The sequence below is a fragment of the Paramisgurnus dabryanus genome, chromosome 9 (assembly GCF_030506205.2).
Source record: "Paramisgurnus dabryanus chromosome 9, PD_genome_1.1, whole genome shotgun sequence".
NCBI classification, from domain to species: Eukaryota; Metazoa; Chordata; class Actinopteri; order Cypriniformes; family Cobitidae; genus Paramisgurnus; species Paramisgurnus dabryanus.
The window spans coordinates 36,356,532-36,382,165 of record NC_133345.1 but is presented as its reverse complement, the minus strand read 5'-3'; the positions used below and the strand labels follow the sequence as shown (position 1 = coordinate 36,382,165).

Here is a 25,634-nt window from a genome sequence, read left to right as displayed (position 1 = left end):
TGAGTAAACTACTGCCCCGGCCCCCGATACTATCATGTATCGGCGATCTCACGGGCTGACGATAGGACGATCTCAAAATGGAGCATATCGCCCAACACTATTCTGAACGCCATCTTGGCCGCGGGTCACCGCGCATCACTCGCGGATATCCAAAAATGGGTAAAGAGGCGGAATGTGGGTGAAGCTGAGGTGGCTGGTTGCTGAAACCACGCCCCTAGCTCGACTCTAGTGACAGCAGTGGCAGTTCACCCCTCACTCAAGTGGCCACGCCCTTAATAGGCTTAATATAATTTAAACGGATGAGTTACAAAAAAAATTACCCCCCTCACAATTGTCATGAAGGGCAAAATTAGCTATATAGACCAAAAATTATTTTTGTACCAGGCTATAAACATATTATTTTCTACTGTAAAGTTGTACATTTTAACATGGAGGTCTATGGGAATTGACTCCATTTTAGAGAATTGCAGTTTAAATCACTTCCGTATTGACTTCATCAGAGAGATCGAAAGGTTGCCTCTCGGATTTAACGCATAAAGAAGGCAAAAAAATTATTCAATGCTAGATCATAAACTTCATAAATCATTCACATTTCACTGACAGAAAAAAAAGTACAAAACTGTAACTTTTTTGTCGCTGGGGTGGTACCCCAAGGTACCATTTTGTACCTTTACAGGTATATAAACATAATACAATGTTGTACCTTTTGGGGTACGTTACTGTTCCTTAAGGATCTATTTCGTACCCTTAAAGGTACAGTTAACTGTTTTGTACCCCTAAAATTTAACTGGTACAAAATTGTTCCTTAAGGTACACAATAGGTCCTTAAAGTATAATATTGTACCCCATAAGGTACAACATTTCAATGTGTTTTATACCCATAAAGGTACAAAAAGGTACCTTTTAGGGTACCACCCCAACGACAGAAAAAGGAACAACTTTGTACCTTTTTTTCTGACAGTGTTTAACTGATCTAAAGCTAAGTTCAAAAGATATTCTATATAATAAACTAATGCTGATCCTGGACGTTGATTTTTATTAAAATGTTTTCTGTAATGCTGCTTTACACCAATGCAAATTGGGAAAAGCATTATGAAAATAAAACTGAACTGAAATACAGCACAGTGCTCCAGTCCAGTAAATACACAACATATTAACAGCCATGACCCAAAAATCCAGCCTAATATACAAAATAGGGGTTCAAAACATTTAATAATGGTGTTAAATATAATGCCTGTTATTTATCTTAGTCTCTAAAAAATGCTGGGTTATTTTCAACCCAGCATAGGGTCAAAAATGGCAGACCTAACCCATAGGTTTTTATTCAACATTATAAAAAAGTGCTATACAAATACATTTGAATTTAACTTATTTAAAACTTCACAAAGATCACTAGTCAGACACCACACTAGGCATCATCCATTCTCTCCGCTCACTTGAGTCTCATACTTGCCAACACAGACTAAAATGTGGCAATCTGATGCACAGCTTCCATATGCTGAGGGTTTTTTATGCTGAAAATAAACAGAGCGCTCACCACAGTCAGTCATATTTATATTGGCCTCGGTTTCCTGATTTGGATGAGGTCTGTTTCAGTAGTGCTGGCATGCTGCGGGTCAGACTGAGAGAGCTTTTAGGGAGCAATAACTGTAATTCCCCTCAGTGCCATAAAATAAATTCAGCATTCACTTCAATTGAGGCAGGGATTGAATGTGGGAGAAAAAGGAAAGCAAAAGAAAAACATATAAATAACTTTTAGCACTTCCTGCTAGTTAGGAAAAATTAACGTCTAAAGCAATAGTTTAGCACTTGTCAAAACTATAAAAAAAAAAAAAGTTCTGAGGATGCAGGTTAACAATTTATTAATGCTACTGGTGTTGTGGCGCTCAGATAGTGTAGATTTATAATGTGTTTATTATTAGTATTCTTATACAACCCATAGCATGTGTCCGTGCACTTAAAAGAATAGGGACATGCTATTACTTTTCACAGTTGTTTCTTTTACACTTCACTCAGTTTATAACATCACATGTTTATCTGGCCTTAAACTCTTACTGGCACTACACACTGTGTGTGCTTGAACTCCTAGCACTGCTATGAGGTTGCAAGTGTACAGTAACTCCAGTATAAGCCTAACTCGCTGTGTTTGTGGCATCAATGCTGAAATCTGAGCATTAACACCCTGCTGACTTAAAGGGACACTCCACTTTTTTTTGAAAATATGCTCATTTTCTAGCTCGTCTAGAGTTAAACATTTGATTTTTAACGTTTTGGAATCCATTCAGCTGATCTCCGGGTCTGGTGGTACCACTTTTAGCATAGCTTAGCATAATCCATTGAATCTGATTAGACCATTAGCATCGCGCTAAAAATAACCTAAGAGTTTCAATATTTTTCCTATTTAAAACTTGACTCTTCTGTAGTTACATCGTGTACTAAGACCGACGAAAAATTAAAAGTTGCGTTTTTCTAGGCAGATATGGCTAGGAACTATACTCTCATTCTGGCGTAATAATCAAGGAGTTTGCTGCCGTAACATGGCTGCAGGCGGTGCAATGATATAATGTAATGCCCTGAAAATACTCCCCTGCTATTGAAAGTTACCAAGGGGACTATTTTCGGGCAGTGCATAATATCATTGCGCCTCCTTCAGCCATGTTACGGCAGCAAAGTCCTTGATTATTTCGCCATAATGCGAGTATAGTTCCTAGCCATATCAGCCTAGAACCTTTTAATTTTCCGTCGGTCTTAGTACACGATGTAACTACAGAAAAGTCAAGTTTAAATAGGAAAAAATATCAAAACTCTTATTATTATTTTTGAATGCGATGTAATGGTCTAATCATATTCAATGGATTATGCTAAGCTATGCTAAAAGTGGGACCGCCAGACCCGGAGATCAGCTGAATGGATTGCAAAACAGTAAAAATCAAATGTTTAACTCTAGGAGAGCTGAAAAATGAGCATTTTTTTTTTTTTAAAGTGGAGTGTCCCTTTTAACAAAAGTCCCAGTAGCAGTTGAACGATCAAACACTACAGCTGAAATATCCAAGTATGCAGTGGTGGTTAGCAATATTATCAGAAAAAGCAGAGCAGTTCTGTGGTCATGACCTTGGTTCACCTATAATTATAAAATGATCGTTTGTCTTCTACTGTGGAAAAACACACAGGTAACAATTTTCTTGAAAGTTTGGTTTTGAATTCATTTGGGTTTGAATTCATTTTCCCCTAAAATGAATAAAGTTAGGATGTGTGTTACAGTCAGTAAGTATACTGTAGCAATAACTAGCTTTGTATAAAACAATAAACATCTGTGTTATGACATATTTTTTAAAACTTCAAAAGAACATCAAAAACTTGTCTGCGTCTGTGATATGTGGCACATCCCTTATGTACACTCAGTCAGTCACATCTGCAGTCTAAATACTGACTTTTTACAAGTGAGTTATAAACCTGTCATCACACTTGTACTTCAAAATGCTTCTTATAAATGGCAAACATTCACACAGACGTTCAAAATAAATCTACCTGTATGTCAATTTTTCAAACACCAATAATCCTTCAACTTAGCTCATATAGTACAGATTTAATGCATAACTTTACACAAAACATGTGCATGTCTTTTTAGATTAAACAAAAAGTATAACAGTAAGAAAAGTACACTTTACCTTTGTAGCTAAGCTTAACTCTCGGTACACTTTCCTTCATGCAGTTTATCTCAGGCAGACAGAGAAAGAGAATCGCCAGCACGGAGCACCAGACAGGAGAGATCCGCTCCGTCCCGACCCTTCCATTCCAGCCGAGCATCCTGCCCTGTGGTAGACACTGGTGTCTGCTCCTCTGTTCATCTCTGTCTGGATCTCCAACCGTCTCCATGATGGGAGGGGAAAGCTTTGCTGTGGACCTGTAATGGATTGAGTGGATTTGAGTTATCTAAAGGAGTGGCTGGGAGTTGTTAGCATGAAAGTGTGTGCGTGTGTGCATGTGTAAAATCTTGTTAAATCCCAAGCGAATGTTCAGCTGCTTTGCTGCGGTTTCTTTCAGGCATCCGAGCTGCCCTGCATCAGCTGCTGCTCTATTCAGATCCTCCCTTTTGTCCACCAACACGCATACTTTCTCTGTCTCTTTTTCTCTTTCTAAATCTGTTTGTCTCTAAACAAAAGGTCAGCCTGATGAGCGCAACCACTTTCAGCCCTTCTTTCAAACGCCTTTCTTTTCTCACACCCATCTCTCTTCTGCCCTGTCCCTTTCTCGCCAATACAACAGACAGTATTATAAACCCTTGGGCTGGGGTCGAGGTGAAGATCATGTCTGAATTTGCTTCATTAGTCAACAGGGTGGCATGAAATTGTGGGAGAGAGCGAGAAAACTGTAGCAGTTTGTCTTCATTAGGAGATTTTCTTCAGCGGGGAATCATTAAGAACAAGGATTTTTCCATCCACCCGCTCTCCAGAGTGTAGGCTCTCGAAAAAGACCCATTATTTTAAATGAGCAAATGAATGACCGAACAAATTCATGAATAAATAAAAGAAAGAATGAAAGAATGTGTAAATGCACGCAGCCCTAAACAGACACTGTTTTCAAACAAAAAGATGGGTCACTTGACATCCAACAACTGACTGATTGGTTTAGTGACGTCAACTATTGCATTTATATATATTCAATAGACTTTGGTGATCCTTTCAATATGTTGTTGCTCTAAGGAATGTTTTTCTGTACCTTAACACACACATATTTCTAACACTAACATAAAGATAAGTCAGATTTGTATGTTTATTTTAAGAATAAGGTGATACCAGAGATAGCTTTGATTTTGATTGATCATATGGTGGGTTTAAAGGGGCAAAGGGATGATATCTCAAAGAGCAAATGTCATAAGGATATCAGCGCAGGGATTATTGGCAAATGCCTCAGTCTCATATATCAATACATTACTGAATGTTTTTTGGGGTTTTTTTTTTCATTTTATGAATATCTCTCAACAAGCTTCGTACACCTACCACACAGTCCATGCATTATTTTACTCCGCAGCTCCTCAAAAGGGTCACCCCAAGTTCATTATTTGGAGCTCGGGTTACTTTTTTGTTATTCTTGGCAGGGGTCAATTACATTGCTATGGTTGTGGTTGGGTCTAGGGGTTATCCATGTGTAAATAATCTTCATTTTAACACACATGGACACCAAGTTAGGCATTGTGTTATGTTTTCATAACATACTAATGGCAACATGCAATGAAAATTTGTCTTGGTTACATCACAAGTAATTCCTGTCATTCTGTCAAGTGGTGGCACGATTCTGTAAATCCACATTGGATTGTGTAGGGGAAATACGATCATACTAACATTACTCCTATCCTTTTCCATGGGTTTATATGATTACATTTCAATTATTCTGGGATGACTAATGCCTTCAATATTTTATACAATTAGCTTATGTTATTTCACTTCTTAGCTCCCATGGCTGCCTGCGGTACAGCTACCGTTTTATTCATTAAAGTCGCCATGAAATCTAAAGGAAAAACGGTCATTTGTTTTGGAACATTGTGGCATTTTTTACAAATGACTTATCTTCATTATTTTTTTAAATCATGTGCCCTCATAATCTCCTCCTCTCCTCAAAACGATCTCGCTTTACTTTCGATCATATGGTATGGCAGGTTGGCGGGGTCCAGAAAAAAGATTGCAGCAACACGAACCAACTTCAAACGATCCAGTCAAATCTCAATGGACAAATTTAAATCCAGCCCTGCCTTATTTCATTTCAGTAGCTGGTTTCATTCAGATATACATCACCACGGGGAATAAAACCGTACATTCACACGGGACAGAAGTGTTAACACTTACTGTGCATTCAAACCGCCACCGGCGAGAGCGTCAAAGTGGCCGGTAGTCATTCATTTTCAATGAGAGCCGGCGGCGAGCTCCGGCGAGCAGCGGTGCGTCATGTACAGCCTGAGCGTCGAGGAGAGTTGAAATCAGCTCAACTTTATGGTAATGAGATTGAGATTGAGATGAGAACCAATCGGAAGGCGGAACTGTTCACCGGCAACCAATCGGAAGGCGGAACTGTTCACCGGCAACCAATCGGAAGGCGGAAACCTCCGCCTGAGAGGAGTTCAGAGAATGCATTCGAGCGTCAGAGCGTCCACTACAACTTTTCTTTAGCGTCGTTGTCAGGGCAGCCAGAGCTTTTATTGACGCTCTCGCCGGTGGCGGTCTGAATGCACAGTTAATGGAAGGCATGTCTGAAGCTAACAGCCAATCACAGTGGTCGGCCGCAACACATGCTCCAGTCTTCCATAAACGTAATTGGCTGGCTCTGCCTAGGTTATTTGCATAAGACGATCTGATTGGCTGATGCACGCGTTGCCGCTTAAAAAGTTTAGAAATGTTCAACTTCTGCCACGAGCAACGGCATTGAGCAGTGCCGACTGATCCACAATTCAGTTCGACAACGTATGACGTCACCCATTAAAAGTGAATGGAAAGCGTTAACGCTTACAGCACCGTGTGAAGACAATGGCTACTTCCGTTTCATGGCGACTTTAAAGATAAAACTTGAAGGCTAAACCAAGATTAAAAACTAAATTATGGTTTTACTGTCAGATATGATGGCTAAAAAAATTATGAATTGTTCTAAATTTTCTTATAGCATATTCATTATGATGATCGATTAAAATTTACATTGTAAAAATTTGGTTTACACAGACTGCATCCTAAACTTCCAAAAAGTATGCTCACACAAGGGGAGAATAAATACAGTACATTTTAAATAAATAATATGTCAAGTAGTGTCAATGTGTAAAAAACTTAGGCCGAAAGGAATTTCCAATGTATGCACACACACACAGTCAGGATGACAAGTTTTGTGTACAAAAACGAAATTTATTCCAGTTAAAATTCCACTTGTGCGACCAACATGTGTATATATGATCTTCTGTACCCTGATAATACGTATACAACCCAACTCACTACCAATAATGCAAACATTTGTGAAATCATATTTCCCTCATTTGTTATGAATATAAATTAAATTACACTTGCCTCAGGAAACTGTTGAATGACAGACAGCTTATACATATGGAAAGAATGGATAAAGAAACCTTTACTTGAACTCATTGAATCGCATTTTGGAAACTCCTTTGGCTTTGAAAGCACATGCATAGCCTATGTCATAATGGCTCAATCTCAAATTTCATTTAAAAATCCTCAACAACTGTTTCCTACAGGCTTTAAGTCTGATTTAAGGTAATTTTCTATTTCCACAGCTGTTATCATCATCCACCACAGACCAGCGCTCTGAAGTTTGCCTGTTATGGCAAAGGCAACGGAGAAAAGATATTAAATGACAAGGAAAAGTAAAAAAAGCTTTCCATTGTGTCGCGCAAACATTAACAGGAATGAAACTCGCTCTTAAGTCGTGTTTGTTTGTGCCAAGTCCATGTTTAACGATACGTTTTTAATCCCCTCTCTCATCTTCAAAGAAAGAAAAGTTTCAGTTCTCATACCTGCACTTAGCTTAGAGAAGGTCAGGTGCATATCTAATGACAAAGAGCAGATGGAGAGGAAGACAGACAGCAGTGAATAAAATCCCTCCAGCCAACATTCTCAAACCTGAATACCTGACACTCTGTCTGTCTGCGAGTGACAGGTTTAGGGAATTATGGGTAATTCTATACATCCTGAGATAAACCACCGTAGACATAATGGAGAGGGGACAAAGTGCTCAGATAATGTCTCTTCTCGATTCTCTGTGTTTGGAGGGGGCTGCTTGAAAATGTTACTGTTATCCACACAGGTGAACAGATGGTGTTAGGGTTAGACCGTGTGAAAAAAGGACGGGGTGTCTGACATTGTTTAGTGTTTTTATCATGGGTGTTCAGGCGAGTAAGGCTGCTGACAGGAGTCCACTGAAGGAGACAAAGCTGAAACAATCAGTCATGTAACGTACTCATGAGAGAAAACACACTGACAGTACACTAAAACAGTATTGGTAAAAAAAAGGTAGTCAGATAAAACGATGTTACACTGAAAACACTAATAAGTTGAACTGAACTCATTTTAATAAGTAAACTTCAATTAAATTAAGTAATGGGTCTCCCAAAAACTTATGTATTTAAGTTCACTTAAAGGTATTCCATGCAGTTTGACATTTTTGTCAAACAGCGACCCCTAGAGTCACTGGGGAAAACTTGCAACTGTCGTAATTTTGCACCTCCATTCTGTACGTACCTGTAAGGATAGTGTTGGGCGTGAATATGCAGAGATGGACTCCGAAGATAATGACCAGGGAATGTTTCACAATTTCATACAAATATTAGGCTACTGCATGTCTACTAAACTACAGATGATGGTAATAGGATAATAAGAAGTTTATGCCAAGTGTAGAGTAGGCATATAATAATAAAGTAGCCTACCGCGTTTGCTGGCTTATTACGTTTTTACAAGATTGCAGCTTAATCACAAGTCTATAGTCTAACGTTATGTCTTCTGTATAATTTCATTTGTTATTTAATTGTAAACATTACAAAATGCATTGACAAAGTTAATTGTAATGTATACGTTGCATATTTCATAACATTGGCTGTTATTCGTTGGCCATAAGAAATCGAAATTAGACAAATGACTACGTACACATCACAACACAACACTTGAGTTTAGATGGCAAAAAAAAACACAAACACAAAAAGAAACGATTGTTTGTTAGCAAGTCTGCTAAATGCTCTTATGATCGTAAGCTAGCTAGACCCATGTTGAAGTTATTTTACTGGTCTAATTATCAACACTGGATGAATGAACAGCATAGTAAAAAAATACACAAGCAAGCGCAACCACATACAACATAGACCGCAAACAAATTTACAAATAAGAGATTTACTTACTTGTCCATCAACAAGATCGCCAGATCAGCATCCCTTTTGTATCCAGTGCTGTCTATTAGCTCACGCCAACGAGTAAAAACCTGACCGAGTGGGACTCTTGTCCGGTTCCTAACTCGGTCAGATTCTCTTTTTCGCTTTCTACTCTCTTCCGAATGGGTTTTCTTAGCTGTTTCCCTCATCGAGCATCACGTCTCAAATTCGCGCGTGCAGTTGTTGTGATAGGCTTGTTTGACTTCATGCAGCGCTGCAGGAACCGACAGCCGGATGACGTCAAAATGCCGTCTCGGATCATTCTCGCGGTACTTTTACGTCATCCGACTGCCGGTTCTTGCAGCGCTGCACGAAGTCGAACAAGCCTAACGTGTGTGACGTCGTTGCCGTAAAGCAAGTCGTGATTCTCGCGAGATTTGTCAGGGGCGGTTCTCTCAAGCTTGCATTGGTGGTTTTGCTAGCGGCGTCCTCCCCGAGCTTCAACAGGAGGATGATTCGCCATACTATGACTTCGTTTACCATCGAAATGACTTTGAAGCTGTTATATTAAGGTAAAATAACTGCATAGTGTGTCTTTAACTTGGTGGCCACAAAGACTTCACCAAACCTGAAGTTTGTACAGTAAACTTAAACAATTAAGTTCACTTGGTGTTCATAAAGACTGAAATTAAATTGTCATTTAACTTTATTGACCAAAGGGGACATATGTTACCTTGCCTGTGAAAAACCAGCTAAATTCGTTTTTTTGTGTGTGGGGGGGGGGGGGTTGTTTGTTTTCTACATACAATAATTCCAAATAAAGAAAATCCTATGAAAAAATAACCTTGTTATCTAATATTATTTACTGATAAGATCATTTTAAAAGATTGAACTCAAGGTGAAATCAAACTTTGACTATCCTAATCTCATGATTAGTTTATGAGACTTTAGCCTGGGTTTGAGAGGCAGGGTTACATATTTGTGACATACTGTACGGTGTGGGGATCAGTGATGCGCAGGTTGATCCAAAATGAGCTGGTGCCTGCGGTCACCCGAGGTGACCCGCGGTTACGAATCATCCAAAAAAAAATTTCATGATATACGGGTCGCGGTCAGTCGTTAGAAATAAGATGCTAATTAACTATTTTAAACAATTACTACTTTAAAAAAAATGCGGGCCAAGAAGCCGGTCGGGTACAATATGTATATATATTTTTTTTGCGGTCCGAGTTGCGGGTGGGTTAGTTGAAAACGTCGGTCGGATGCAGGTTGTTTACACATTGACCCGCGCATCACTGGTGGGGACACTAAATATTACTACTTGAGGTAAAGGTTTAAAAAAATTATTAAAGAGTAAATACCCCAAAGTTAACGATGACGTGAGTGATCGTCTCCAACGTAAATCTCTTTTCTTGGACTATAACAAACACATGAATTGTAGGCAACAGTTTACTTTCTGGGATTGGTGATGTAGACAAGACCGACATTATCATAATTCCTCCCGCTTTGACTCACAGCTTGTAAGTTAACTCCTGTTAGCATTGCATTATGACCAAATCTTTCAAACATGGTAAGGAGCATCACATTTCCGGCTGACGTCAGAAGTATTCAGGCCAATCACAACGTACAGATTAGCTGGCCAATCAGGGACACAGAGCTACAGAAATGTACGGTATGTAGAAAATAATGTATTTTTTTAACCATAAACCATTCAAACACATTGAATTATACCAAATACACAAAATAACGTTGTTTTAGCAATGAAATAGGTGCTCTTTAAAGCCATCAGACGATTTTTATCTGGTGAGTTATTTAAAGGTGGTTACATTTCTGCAGACTTTAAAATGGGACCCGGAGTCTCATTATCACTGAGACGGTAAATAACATTTTAGCAGCCATCCACAACACCCTAACAACCTTAAAGCAACACTTTGGCAACCACCCATAATGCCCTAGCACTATACTCACTTTTACTTTTAAAAAAATTTGCAGAAATCTTATTTTTTAGAGCGCTTAACCAGAAAGTCCTTCAATAACACACTGCTTTATGCATCCTAAATGAGTCAAGGGTAAAGAAATGAAGGACAGCTGGTCTTTCTGGATCATTTGCTGTTTATGTAGTGAAAAGAGATGGCAAGGAGAGAAAAACTGAAAAAAAAAAGGTACCAGCGAAAGAGAGAGACAGAAGTCTGAAAGACCAATGGCACTTCTGTGCTAGAACCTTTTAACACCATGATGGCAATATGCTCCAAAGACAAACAGGCGTACAGTAAACACACTTAAGCACGGACAGACACACAACAGCCGAAATCCATCACTATTTCACTTAGTGCTGTACCTCGTACACAGAGAAAACACAGTCCCTCTTTTCTATAGCATGTGTTTCTCTCCAAATATACTGTACAGTGTGTCACACATCTATCTTGCTAAATGAGCACGCAAAACATTATATTTTGGACATATATGAGTATCCTGTAGGACGTGTGCCTGTGCATTCAAATCGAAAAAATTATTTTTCATCAGCGCAATGTCATGACTGGGGTTGGTATCCATGAACTGATAATATTTACTTTAATCAGCCTATACCTAAACCCTGGACACTTATCAAAAAGTCTGTCTCTCTTTTGACACACATACTCTGTGTGCGTGCACTACAGCTGTGGCTTATGACTGAAACGTTTTCTTGGACTCACCCCATAAAACCGCGGGGTGTGTGAGCGAGAGTTTCCATAAAGTCTGCGTGCATCACAGAGATGTATTATCCGGCCCGTTAACACAGGGCAAATGCTGCCGGGAGGAAGAAAAAGCCCCTTCTCACTCGCTCAAGTGTGGCGTCCTGGCATGCTTTAGTCCCCCAAGCTGGCTTCTGGAGAACTGCAGAGTCAACTATAAATGCCTATCATAGTTTGTGCTGTTGGCACATAAGTGTAAGGAGGACCAGAGACAGACTGGGAATCTCCCATCATTCATTGCTTTGACAGACACACTTTACTCCCATTAAACATTCCTCACCTGTCAGCCCTGAAAAATAATCTGTTTTCATAACATTGTTAATCTTTCTTTAATTCGTTTAGTTTTATCAGCTTGACATACAGTAGACTGCATCTGTATTTATTAACAGAGTAAACAGGGATGAAGCATACTTTATTGCATTAACATAATGCTTACAAAATATGAAGATTTACAACCGCATGGACAATTGTTTAATTTGTGTGCTTTTGTAAAGCTGCCTTTTTGTGTCATCCAATAACTTTATGCACTTGTTGCACACATATTTGCTCGGGTGGGCTTGCCACAACAATGTTTAATAAGACACAGCTGGGTTTTAAATGTTCTGAAATGAAATGAATGTCTCTTCACATCTAAGAGTAAGAGACGGGAAAGCACATTGTTTGTTTATCTCTCTAAAAAAACATGCCACTGTTTGAAATGCTGTTGCTCATCCAATGATCTTACAAATAGGCAATAAAGTAACAAAATATGAGATTCTTTCCAATATCTATCTATCTATCTATCTATCTATCTATCTATCTATCTATCTATCTATCTATCTATCTATCTATCTATCTATCTATCTATCAAGATAGAGGGGAAGATATATACACAGACAAACAGACAGATTGTTATGCTTATCAATGTTGCGCTATTGATGCTGTGATGCACACTCAAACTTAAAAAAAAAAATGTTTGCAATTGCAACCTTATCTGCCCCAAGTTGAACTTTAACAAGTTGTCATCTAATAAATTATCGAAATATTAAATAAACAGGTACCTGTGCGCGCGTGCGTCCGCCGATGTTTACTGTAACCCGATGCGCAGTTTAACACTTCAAGATCCGTTATTATCCAGTCATGCTTAAATTTCTTCACTACGTGTCCTATGTTCCCTAAACTAGGCTCTTTTGCCTTTACTAAAGAAGACACTTAAAATAAAAACTATTTAGACGCCAAAAGTTATCCCTATGTTTGACTGGACTCCGCTTTGACTGAGGTATCCGCGTCTCTGGAGCTCGTGTCTGCTTGCCTCGCGCCCAGTGCGCGAATTACTGCCGCGTGCAGGGAGGGGGGACGGGGCTAGCGCGCGCCTTAGCTTCAACTCAGAGACGCGCATTACCTCAGCTCAGTTGACGATTTAATCTTTATATATTATATTTGATTGTAAACAAATTACCTGAGTGAAATATAAAGTGAATTTATTGTTAATTTAGTAGATGCTTTTATTACAAATGACGTAACCACTGTTTCTCAAAGATCCTGTAAATCATATTAAACAAACACTGGATTTCATTCAAACAGTAAAATAAACAATTGTTTAGCTTTGGTAACCCAGGTTTTTAGTTTTATTTGTAGTAAAATCATAACAACCACACCTATTAAAGGGATAGTTCACTGTAAAATGAAAATTCTGTCATCATTTACTCATCCTCATGTTGTTCTGAACCTTGTATGATTTTTTTCTGATGAACACAAAAGAAGATATTTTGTGAAATGATGGTTAACACACAGCAGAGAGTGACCATAGACTTCCATAGTAGGAATAAAAAATATGATGGAATTAATGGGTACATCAACTGTGTACTTACCATCATTTATCACAATAATTCCAAAATATTTTATTCCTTCTATGGAAGTCTATGGTGAGGATGAGTAAATGATGACAGAGTTTTTATTTTAAAGTGAACTATCCCTTTAAGCCATATATAGTTTAACTCTGATGTAGGCTATGTAATGAAAATATATACAAATGGTAAGTAACCCATCCATTAAAAATCTATGGTTTCTACACTTTTACTATAATAAAAAAACAGTTAATTATCCTAAAAGAAGGATCCTATACAGCCTTGAAGTAAATCTGTCTAATTTCTGTACCCCTGTCTTTAGTTGTAACTCAGTTAACCATTTTGAATGAATCTAAGGGATTCAAGAGAAACACCCTCATCTTACATCATCTATTAGTGATGATGATGATGATAATGATTACATCTGTGATGCATCTCTCAGGTTTGTTCGAGTTATTTCTCTTCTGCTGTAACTGATTAACTGCTGCCAATGTTATTAGCTGGTATCGTACAAGTGACTTTTATTAAAGCTGACACATACAATAAATCCAGAAGGCCGTTACTGTAGGGCACAATTCAGTCATTGTGCTTTCTTTCTCTGGCAGTTCTTTGGGCCAAACCCTCACACAAAGAAATAACATCATTCATACAGCAGAGCTGATGTGATTACTGTATATAGTGTTCCACATGTGGAGTACCATAAACTGGAATGTGATGTGCAATGTATGTGATGTCACTCTGCGCTGGTGCACTTTCCTCTAAATTTTTTTTATGACCACAAAGGCAATGCACAGTACAATGCACAGTAGAACTTCGAAAAATTCATCTTGACTAAGTGCTGGCCTCCTGGGGATATTAATTTCCAGCTTATAAAGTCATTCCATAGTGGATTATACAGTAGATTATGATTAATTTACAAAATGTTATAAACATTAGGGAGAGGAAAACTTCATAAAAGCTTTGAACACTTTAGAAGTGGCCATTGGGCAATACCGTATGCTTACTGACCTTTGTGGGGTGCATTTGACATAAATTGATTCAAGACTGTCTCTGTGTAAACCATGGTGATCTCCTTCTGGGTGTTGCTTTGAAAAGTGACTAGATCAGACTTTCCAGTGGACCACTGCCTGGAATAAATGTTTCTCTATAATCTCTTTCAAACAGCGCATTGATCCCAGAAAATTGACAACAAATTGCCAGTACCTTTGGTGTGAAAACAAACTCGTGCTGGAATTGATCCTGGGATCCCTCCCAGGAAGGGGACACATTGCCGTAACATTTCCGGAATGCCCACTGTGTGAACAAAAAAAAGGAAGGGCTGTGACGTAGTAATGACGCGTTCGTCATCAAAATAATAGTTATCATTCAGCTCTTTGACACAGGTGTTTTAAAGAAACGCTGCACTTTTTTTGATAAATTCCTCATTTTCCAGCTCCCCTAGAGTTAAACATTTGATTTTTACCGTTTTGGAATCCATTCAGCTGATCTATGGATCTGGCGCTACCAATTTTAGCATAGCTTAGCACAATGCATTAAATCTGATTAGAACATTAGCATCGCGCTAAAAAATAACCAAAAAGTTTCGATATTTTTCCTATTTAAACTTGAGTCTTTTGTAGTTACATCGTGTACTAAGACCGACGGAAAATTAAAAGTTACATGGCTAGGAAAATATTACCCAAAAATAGTCCCCTGCTATAAAAAGTAACCAAGTGGACTATTTACGGGCAATGCGTAATATCACTACGCCTGCTGCAGCCATGTTACGGCAGCAAAGTTCTTGATTATTACGCCAGAATGAGAGTTTAGTTCCTAGCCATATCTGCCTAGAAAATCGCAACTTTTAATTTTCCGTCATTCTTAGTACACGACGTAACTACAGAAGAGTCAAGTTTTAAATAGGAAAAATATTGAAACTCTTTTGTTATTTTTAAGCGCGAAGCTAATGGTCTAAACAGATTCAATGGATTATGCTAAGCTATGCTAAAAGTGGTACCACCAGACCCAAAGATCAGCTGAATGGATTCCAAAACGGAAAAAAATCAAATGCTTAACTCTAAAGGAGCTAAAAAAATGAGCATATTTTCAAAAAATGTGGAGTGTCCCTTTAAATACAGATCAACATTTACGTAATGTCTGCAAACTGGAATGAAGCAAAGATTTGGGAGCTCGTCACTATCCGCACCAAAGCTGAGATTGATTGCCAGCATAATAGAACAGCACGGAGTGTGCTAGTTTATGATCTAATCAGAAAAAAATGCATACTTGAGAGCAAACTTCAGACACTGCGGAAAAATCCAACAAGTACATCATTACAAACACATTACATGGCACGTGTCTTTAAGGCAGTGGTTCTCAAACTTTTTGGCATGAAAGTTTGTAGGGTGCATCACTTCGTGGCTCCCCAAAGAAAATCAATGACATAAAACAATGTCAAACATAGAATTTGAATTAAACAAAACATATTAAATGATACAATGTACTGCTGTTAGACAAATTTATAATAAATAAATATATATATTTTTAAATGTCATAGGGGGGGGCATCCCCAGTTTGACAGCCACTGCTGCACGCACGCACAGATTACAGAACATCATCCGAGGATAAATCCTGAACACATTTTCGGTGTAAATATTCTGTAATCTTTCTGTGAAAAGGGCTTACGAGTACATTCATATATATAAAAGGAAGCGCAGTAACATCTCACAATGACTCAAAAACACTTCATTTCCCCATTCCATGTAATGCTGATATGATGCAGGCCTCAATTATCTCCAGCGAGCCAATTCAGCTTCTATCTACCCATGTATATCCGGATCTTCTGTCTCGGCTAAGCCGGAATACTAAAAGAAATCTGTGAGTAATTTCTCCACTAATCTGGTGTACAGATCTACTGAGCCGAGGGCTCAGAGCCAACCCACTACACCAGGGGACCTTTAAGCCCCCATTCCCCACACAGAACAACTTATTAGTGCTAAAAGAGAGAGAAAGAATGATTAGCCAATCATGCTATTAGTGCGGTCTATATATGGGAGGGTTTTGGCTGAGCACTCCCACAATGCAACAGGCCATGTCATCCAGGCTTATCAATGATTAGGATAAGGATCAATAATGAAATCACACCCATTCAACTACTTGTGGAATTGTGGGGTCTTTATCAAACACAAAGATCTTTTGGAATGGGTGACGAAACAAGCCACACATGGATATCCCGTCGATGACTCAGCCAACCACACGCATACTCCAAAAACGGGAATGTTATTTGTTAAACAAAGCCATTATAGTTATGAAACAAATTTAATCATGCAAGATATAAACATACTTTGCAGATAGGATATAGTAGACATTAACTAAAGGTCTTCTGCTCTATCTACAAATTTTGCACCTTACGCAACTGTGAACGTTGATCAAGTGTCAACTTATGATGACTTGAGATTGTTATGTCATGATTTTACAATAAAATTACTTACAATAAATATAAGCTTGTTATTTTGACCTAAAATGCTGTACTTGGAAAACAATCCCTCACTATTTCGCACACTTTTACAAATGCACCGCCACAGGTTACTAAATGCATCTCTCCATGGGATTAAAAAGAAAGAACTTTATAACAAATTAGTGCATTTTTCACGACTGGACCGTTTAAAGTACTCCATTCATCCCAAATGCAAAATTTATGCCCTGCACTAATTCTCACCGACAAGCATCAGAACAATTTCACATCTAGATTAGAACATTAAGGTTTCTTTGTTTAATTTTGCCGGTTCAGGTCCTTCAACAGTCGCCCCCTCGGCTGCAACGGTGCATTTTAAACAAACCGTGTTTTGATATAAGGGAAGCTGAACGATAGCTCGATATTAAGAAACTGAACAAACAACATATTTGTGTTTTTTCAAACGCAAGGAATAGAACCCAGGTCATTCACCAAAAATCCTCGAGTGAATTAACTGTAAATAAACAATGTGGTTGTCTACATAGTCTCACTCTGCCGTAGGTAAACACTTAACGGGAAAAATCCATTTAGTCACAATTGCACTGAAAACATCCAATCAGCCGCGCAAAGTTTTCTTTCAGTTTGTAATGTGTTTATTTACCCCTCGCTTTTCACTTTTGGCAAGCGTCCGTGCATGGAGTTATTTATTATTTGTGCCCGAGAACAAACATCTGGACTCTTTGATTTGGGAGAGGTGTTTCAATGCCCTGAGATTTTAAATATAGGAGTTAAACATACACATATTGCACACATGTGTATACGTACTGTCTAAGAGGATCAAAGTGCCAATCGGACATGTGTCAGCTCGGGTGGACATCAAGTTAGAACAGATAAACAACCTAAATACCTCTACACATGTGTTTGCCTTTACATTACTTCTGTACGTTATGTGCATGCAAAGCATGTGAGGTTTGACAGCATCTTAAACACAAATCCGACAGCCACATGCTGAATTTGTTTATCTGTGTTTATAACGTTGCTGATATCTTTCAAGAAAGCCGATTCATCTTGGTGGCAATTTCTTTCGAGAGAGTCATCTAAATTCCAGATAGAAATATTTGCCTTTGTGTGTTTGTTTGTTTTGTTTGTTTCTGGGAGATTACATGCGGGATTGATTTATTTGCTTCTTTTATGCGAGAAAAAAACAAAAGAGATTATTTTAATAACTCAGTTGCATCTCCAAGAAGACACAAACAAGATTAAACAGAGCAAAGAGAGATTTGCACTTAGGTCTCCAGACATTTTTTCTGAGAAGATTCTTCTGATCTGTATTTTCAAATAAAGATCTGAGCAATGTTTAAACTGTTTACTTGGATTTGCAAAGATAACGCAGTTTTTAAGGCTTAGTATACAACCCTGTATCACAAAATTATGTACCTATAGTCACGTAAATTTTTCACGTCTTTTTCATGACACTGACACATTTTTCCGCCTTTTTGCGTGAACATGTCACACATTTCTGTTTATGTGTCATTGTCACCTATTTGTTACTCAACTGTTTTATCCTATTTTGCATTATGCATTGACGCTTCAGTTTAGGGTTAGATTTGGTGTTTGCATTAGGATGTCACTTTAAGTATTGGTTTATACCTTTTTTCATGATTTATTTGTTTATATTTTATTATTTTTAAACCATTGTCGCCTGGCATTAGGGTTAGAGTTGGGTAAGGATGTCAGTTTATGTAAATCTAACCCTAAACCGAAGTGACAATGGTAAGAAAATAGGACAAAACAGTTGAGTAACAAATATGCGACATGTTCCCGCAAAAAGGTAGAAAAACGTGTCAGTGTCACGGAAAAAACTAATGCACATCAACAAGTAACCCTTTCTTCATTTTTTCTAGCTGTTAAGATCAATCAAACACTTCAATGAGTGAAAAAAAATTCAGAGAAGTATGTCATTGTTGTTGAGTTTGTATAGACTCCTGTGTGTGATATCTGAGCACATGTGGAGCTAATATATAGAGAGGAAATAGTGAGAGAAGAGGAGAACGGAGGAAAACGAAATTGAGAAAGGAGGGACAGGAGGGAGATTATATGGTTCTGACCTGCAGGGAATATTTGGGAAATAGTTTCAGAGAAAATTTGTTTAAAGTGTAACGTCAGACAGCTGGTGGACACACTCTTACCTTTCTCTCTAGTAGAAAAGCATATGTGTGTGTATGTGTGTGCGTGCATGCGTGTGTGTGTTTGTGAGTGCAACACTGCAAGACAGCCTCTCCAGAAAAACGCGATTATGCGATCGCATAATTCAACGCATAATCAGCCAAAGTCCACATATTTGCGCGGGAATCACATTTTTTCAAATACGCCGCACTTTCGCAGCTTAAATTGCAGATTTTCATGGGCAAAATATGCGGGGCTTTCATGATTTCATAATCCCTGCATTTTCGTAGCAAAAATCACATACAGTATATCTTAGCAGAAAGTTGAACAATTTTGCATTTACTTCACACAAGTGCAGACATGTCCCCTGTTGCCATGGAAACGTTATGAAGTGACGTGATTATGTGACCTGAACATCATGGAACGCTGCAAAAGCTGCAAAAAGTTTTTGCAAGTTCCCGCATTTTTTGCAAGTTCCTGCAATTTTTGCAAGTTCTCGCAATTTTTGCAAGTTCCCGCAATTTCATAGCATAAAATTGCATAAATATCCCGCATATAGTCTCACAGAGTTGCGTATAAATAGCACGAAGTGTGAAAATTGTGCAATACATACGCATATGATACGCCAGTACCATTCACTTAAACGGCACATCTTTTTTGTCATTCTTTTATTGGTTTCTCAATTTATTCGCTTTTTTACCATCTTCGCTTGGGTTTAGGGTTAGAACAATTTTTTGTTATATAAAAAACACCCTAACCCCAACTCCAAGCGAGCATGTCTTAAATATAGACAAAAACATGGAGAAACCTGTATATTAAAGGACAAGTTCGGTATTTTAGACTTAAAGCCCTGTTTTCAGATTGTTTATGGTGAAATAGAATGGTTTTGACTGAAATTTCGACATTTTCGGCTGTCCTGAGAATTTTCGCGTGTTTGTGTTTCAGCTCAAACCTCTACAATGGGTTTAATGGTGCACTGGAACAATCCTTCCTAAAATGCATTAAACTTTCGTTTACAAAGACGTGAAACTCACAGAGTGGTCAGGGGTGTTCACTGATATACTCACACAAAAATCGCTGCAAAAGATGCTTTCCAACAGCTGTTTTAGCATTCGTTGTTAACTTGTGGACCTATTTTTCCAAACGCCTCACACCCGTACATTCTTCCGTTGAGAGCTTGAATAATGAACACTCCAGCCCAGGTGGTGGCGCTAATCCGCCTTTGCCAATTGCAAGAATAGAAACAAAGTTCCCGGCGCGGAGTAATACCGTACCTCACAGGACATCTAATACAAGTCCATGGAGCTGGTAAAAACTACGATAAAACCTGTTGGAATGCGTCTTTTGCAGCGATTTTTGTGTGAGCATATCAGTGAACACCCCTGACCACTCGGTGAGTTTCACGTCTTTGTAAACGAAAGTTTAATGCATTTTAGGAAGGATTGCTCCAGTGCACCATTAAACCCATTGTAGAGGTCTGAGCTGAAACACAAACACGCGAAAATTCTCAGGACAGCCGAAAATGTCGAAATTTCAGTCAAAACCATTCTATTTCACCATAAACAATCTGAAAACAGGGCTTTAAGTCTAAAATACCGAACTTGTCCTTTAAATAACCTCCTTAAGCAAATCTGAAATCTAACCCTAAACCCAAGGGAAAATGGTTTAAAAAGAGGAAAAAATTGAGAAACCAATAAATAAAACGACAAAAAAAGATGCACCGATTAATTGAATGGGAAGGACTGGTGTATCATATGGAATTTGATGTATGTATTGCACGATTTTCACACTTTGTGCTTTTTATACTACATGAGACTATATCCGATCGCATTTTTTAAGAAACCTTGCTGCAAGATCAAGGATTTTTGCCCGCAACAATCACAAAAAAACTCACATTTTTCTGGAAGGACTGACAAGATGTGATTAAAAGCCATAAGACGAAGATACTGTAAGTAAGGGTGCAGGTGTTAAAAAATGTGTTTTGCTTAACATCACTACTGCCAAACCTTAGATCAACAACAAGTGTTCTTGCTTTACTAGACTTATCTGTACAAGCACAAAATTAACAGTGTTACATTAATAACAAGATTGACTGCACACTTGAGCTCCACAAAATACACAATATATGCTTCACATGGGAAAGATTAACCGCATGAGTACAGTGTTGGCTATGGTAGATGTGCTTCGGGTGATTACAAAGAACAGTAAAAGATTTGACAGGATCTGTTCACTGGTTCGGGCACGCAGCCTTCTTTCATTAGGGCTTAAAGCTAAAATTTTTGACAAAAGAAGTAGGATTTTCAAGTATTTCAAAAATGTGTGAGTTTTTGCCTAAAGATCTCAGCCAGACAAACACCTCTAATGAACGTCTGCCCCAAGACACTGGGTGTTCACCAAAGCTGTCTGGCTTATCAAAATAAAAATGTCTACAACCACACACGCATGTGGTAATGCAGAACTTACGGTCTTCTTATGGACATAAGCCAACATATTTTTCGAGATGCAATATAGTTTATAAATATTTGTTAATGTTAGTTAATCCCAAAACAATTGTTAATAATTGTGTATTAACTAATTTCAAAAATGTATTAGTAAATGCTGAAATGAACATTAACTAAGATTAATATGTGCTGTAGAAGTATTGTCAATTGTTAGTTCATGTTAGCTAATGCATAAACTAATGTAAACAAAAACAACCTTATTGTGTTACCAATTTAATAAATCATTAAGCTAAACTATCTCACCACACAGAACCGTTCAGACACAAATATGCCAGTCCCTGCCCTCACATACCCACAAATATGGTCAGGTTATCTGTGCTCAATGTCAGTCTACAGTAGCTCAGGCAGTTCACATTTCCTTCTAATTCATCACTCATTCTCTAACCCTGAATCCACCCATGCCCTGAGCATCACATCCTCTCTGAACACTGATTTACACTTTGGCATAAAACCCCTTGGACAATTTTCATGAGTTATACGAAAAACCTGTATGAAGGACTGATTGCATTAGTTTGCTGCGAGTATCCGTTTACATTAGCACACAACCCCAGATGATCTGTCATCAATGGTATTTTATTGAAAACAAGACATTTAACCTTAGTTTAATATGTGTGTAGTGTACGTCCTTCTTCTGACAATCTTTACTCGTTTTAGTTTGTTTGAATGTCAGCAGCCTCTTCAAATCAGAATAATGAGATGACCTCAAGCACATTCCTGTTACGCAGTACCTTCTGAACCCATAATAACTTGAAAAATGAAATTGCTTGTGCTGTATTTTAATGACATATCGCTATGAGAGATATACCAGCTTTCAAAAACATGTTCGAGGCAACATAAGTTATGAAAATGTAGTTTTTTTTAATTGCTATTTTGATGCAATCCAGCATAAAAAATAAAGATCTAAGTTGACTTCAAGAATGAGGAGTTAACTATTGTTTGCAAGAGGGTGTAAAACTTCATGCAGTACACATCAGAAGTAGTGAAATTATTTAAAATGAACTATTCTAATCTTTGTTTTAAAGTCACCCTGTGATGAAAATCAAATTTTAATTATTTTAATGTTAATTACGTCTATATGTCAATATGCTTTAAGACAAAAAATGTGCTAGTTTATCAGTCAACACATTGCAACAGTCAACTCATTTGCATTGTTTTTGCACGAATACGCTGTCCAGCCCAGTCTCACGAAATTACGTACCTATAGTCACGTAATGTTTTGATTCTTTTTCGTGTCATGAACTTCTGCATTTTTCGTGATCGTATCACAAATTTCTGTTTATGTGTCAGTAGGTACGTTTACATGCAACCAAATAATCCGTTTGTAATCCTGTTGATGGCTCAATCGCATTGAAAATTCTTCATGTAAACACCTTAATCAATACGATTGAGGATGCAAATTTGGATCGTATCGAAGGGGGTGGTGTAATCCGATCTGTGATCCGATCAGCAGGAAAAAAGTATGCATGTAAACGCGTGAATCGTAGTATTATACGATATATACAGAACATTTGTGCTCCAAGTTCAAGTATTATATTTACCTCTTATATCACATGATTCTCGTCACAGAAACACGCAATTGCAAGGCAATAGCATCACGCATTATTAAGGTAACGTTAAAGGCTCTCTAAGCGAATCTGCGAGACGTTAGTTATTGTTGACGTTTGAAACTGTTTTCAAACAGACGGAGCGTAGCTAACTCCTCCCCCTCCCCCTCCCTTCCGTGCTTTCATGAACGCGCCCAGCCCCCACCCCCAAATCCTTTTTGTCGTTTATTGGCTGGAATACTTTGTTTTGTTTTGTGATGCTAGGTTTGGCCACTTGTTGATATTGCCGTTTGTGAAGCCTGGGCTGTCTACAGAGATCGCGTTTTTTTACAGTTTGATCAGCGGACAGGCAGCAAGCAGATAGTGAGGAGATGTTTCCGGTATGTAACAAAAAATGTTTTATGGTCTAAAACGCTTCAATTCGCTTAGAGCGCCTTTAATGGGGTCACACAATGTAGTAAATTCTGCAGCGTTTATGTATACTTTTAAAACATTAGGCTACTTAAAGTAATTAAATAGCATTGTGCCTGATGTCGAAAAGTGTGTTTTCATTACCAATATCTGAAAACTTCTTAAGAACAACTTTCTCCACTTCAGTTTTGACTTTTATTCAGAGATAAAGCGTGAACTCAACAATGCTGTCCGCAGCGTAGCACTGCCAAGTCCTCTGCTTTTTTCGAGTTTAGGTTTGGGCTACTGTTTAAACTGTTTCCACCAGATGTTTTTTTTCTGCGGGTTAAAAATTTAATGATTTCGTTGCTAAGTTATTGGTATTTGGGCTGTGAATAGTCATTGGGATGCTTTTGTGCTAGTTTTGAATGCCCATTTAGATGGTTTTGATACACGAATCTGGCAACCCTGGCTTTGCGCTTGCGCAGATTTTCGGTTCGGATTCTATATTATGTACATGTAAACGAACATTTAAAAATTTTGTGCCAGTGTCACATATTGGTTACTCAACTGTTTTGTCCTATTTTCTTACTATTGTTGCTTCGGTTTAGGGTTAGATTTACTTAAAATTACATCCTTTTCCCAAAACCCAACTCTAACCCTAACGCCAGGCGACAATGGTTTAAAAATCAGAAATATAAAAAAAAATAATCAGAATAAACAGTTTAAATCAATACTCGAAGTGACATCCTAAAGCAAACACCAAATCTAACCCTAAACCGAAGCGACAATGTTTTGAAATAGGAAAAAGCAGTTGAGTAACCAATACGTGACAATGACACATAAACAGAAATTCGTGATACGATCACAAAAAGAACACGGAAATTTGTGACAGTATCACGAAAAAAAAAAAAATTACGTACATAATTTCGTGAGACTGGGTAGCAGCCGTCAGAACAATTGTCAAAAACGGTCCAAAGCTGTCATTGGGGCAGTAACCATTAAAAGGTCCTATTTTTCAACATTTAGGTATAGATATATATACATTTGGAACCAACATACCTTTGAGGTACCAGTATTAACTATTTAGGTTCAAATGTGTACTTTTTCAAAGGGCACCACCCCAGTAGGAACCATTTTTTGACAATTCTTTCTGATTGAGCAAGTGATAATTAAGCATGATTACCGATTACGGGGGGCTTTGAAAAACTAAAAGTAATACTTTATCCAGTATATTAGGACATATCTAATGGAGACATGAACGGCATGGAAGTAATGACCCATCTCCTTCCTGTTCTCTCTCTCTTTTTCTCATTGAGGCACTGAGGTCACTTAGGCAGTGGGTTAAAGTCCCACAGCTTGTGACAGAGAGGAAACGAGGGTGAGAAATGTGGGATTGGCACTTCCTGTTTTACTAGTGACACTTTGGGCTTTAGTGTGCTCCCACTGGTGCTTGCTGTCTGCTGTCCCTTCTGTGGCCTGGGCGTTGCTATGTTAGATGGATAGGCATTTCAGTTCAAAATGGGGGTGCAAAGATTTTTGTTTGTTTAGCATTATGTTAGGATAGCATAATGGGATAGCTTGATGGGATAGCATTATGTTATATTAAAAAAAAACATCTTATTACTCTCATACTTTGCAGGAAAGTGCACACAATTACTAATAAGTGGCAATTACCAGAAGAGTCAGAAAATGGGATGCTAGACTGCAGGTGGCAAGACGTATACTTATAAGAAGAATATACAAGTACCAAAGTGAGCCGTTAAAGATGTCTCCAGGGCAAATATGTGGAGGAAAAGGAGGAATGGTTAAAATGTTTATTTTTTTCTTAACTATCTGCAAACAATTCAAATATTTATTTAAAGTACTGTAGATGACAATGATTTGATTGAAAGGCCTTCCTGACATAAATCTTTCATCATCTGAAGGGCCAAATCCTGTGCACCTTTTCAAGGCATCATGGCAAGAATTTGAAATTACAATATTTATCTCAAAAGCTGTTTTTACTTTTCTAGCTGGATGCAAGCTGTCATTGGAGAGGATATTGTGAAGTGATCTTAGCACTGAAACTTCATAATGAAGTCAACTCTACTAAAACCTCAATATGATAAGAACATTCTTACCCCCACCCCTTTCTTAAAATATGTCTCTTTATTACTGTACTCTTCCGTCCACAGAGATTGGCATCACT

The 25,634-nt window shown here is 38.1% G+C and overlaps 1 protein-coding gene across 1 annotated transcript in view; it reads right to left on the bottom strand.

Moving 5' to 3' along the window:
- sema3d (sema domain, immunoglobulin domain (Ig), short basic domain, secreted, (semaphorin) 3D) overlaps positions 1-12,889 on the bottom strand; it is a 62,969-nt gene extending 50,080 nt beyond the window's left edge. The window contains exons 1-2 of the mRNA XM_065283543.2: positions 12,624-12,889; positions 3,669-3,904 (exon numbers count right to left, since the gene is read on the bottom strand). Of these exons, the coding sequence (XP_065139615.1) occupies positions 3,669-3,876 (208 nt within the window). The 5' untranslated portion in view covers positions 3,877-3,904; positions 12,624-12,889. The remainder of the gene's footprint in view (positions 1-3,668; positions 3,905-12,623) is intronic.
- Between the last annotated feature and the right edge of the window lie 12,745 nt (positions 12,890-25,634).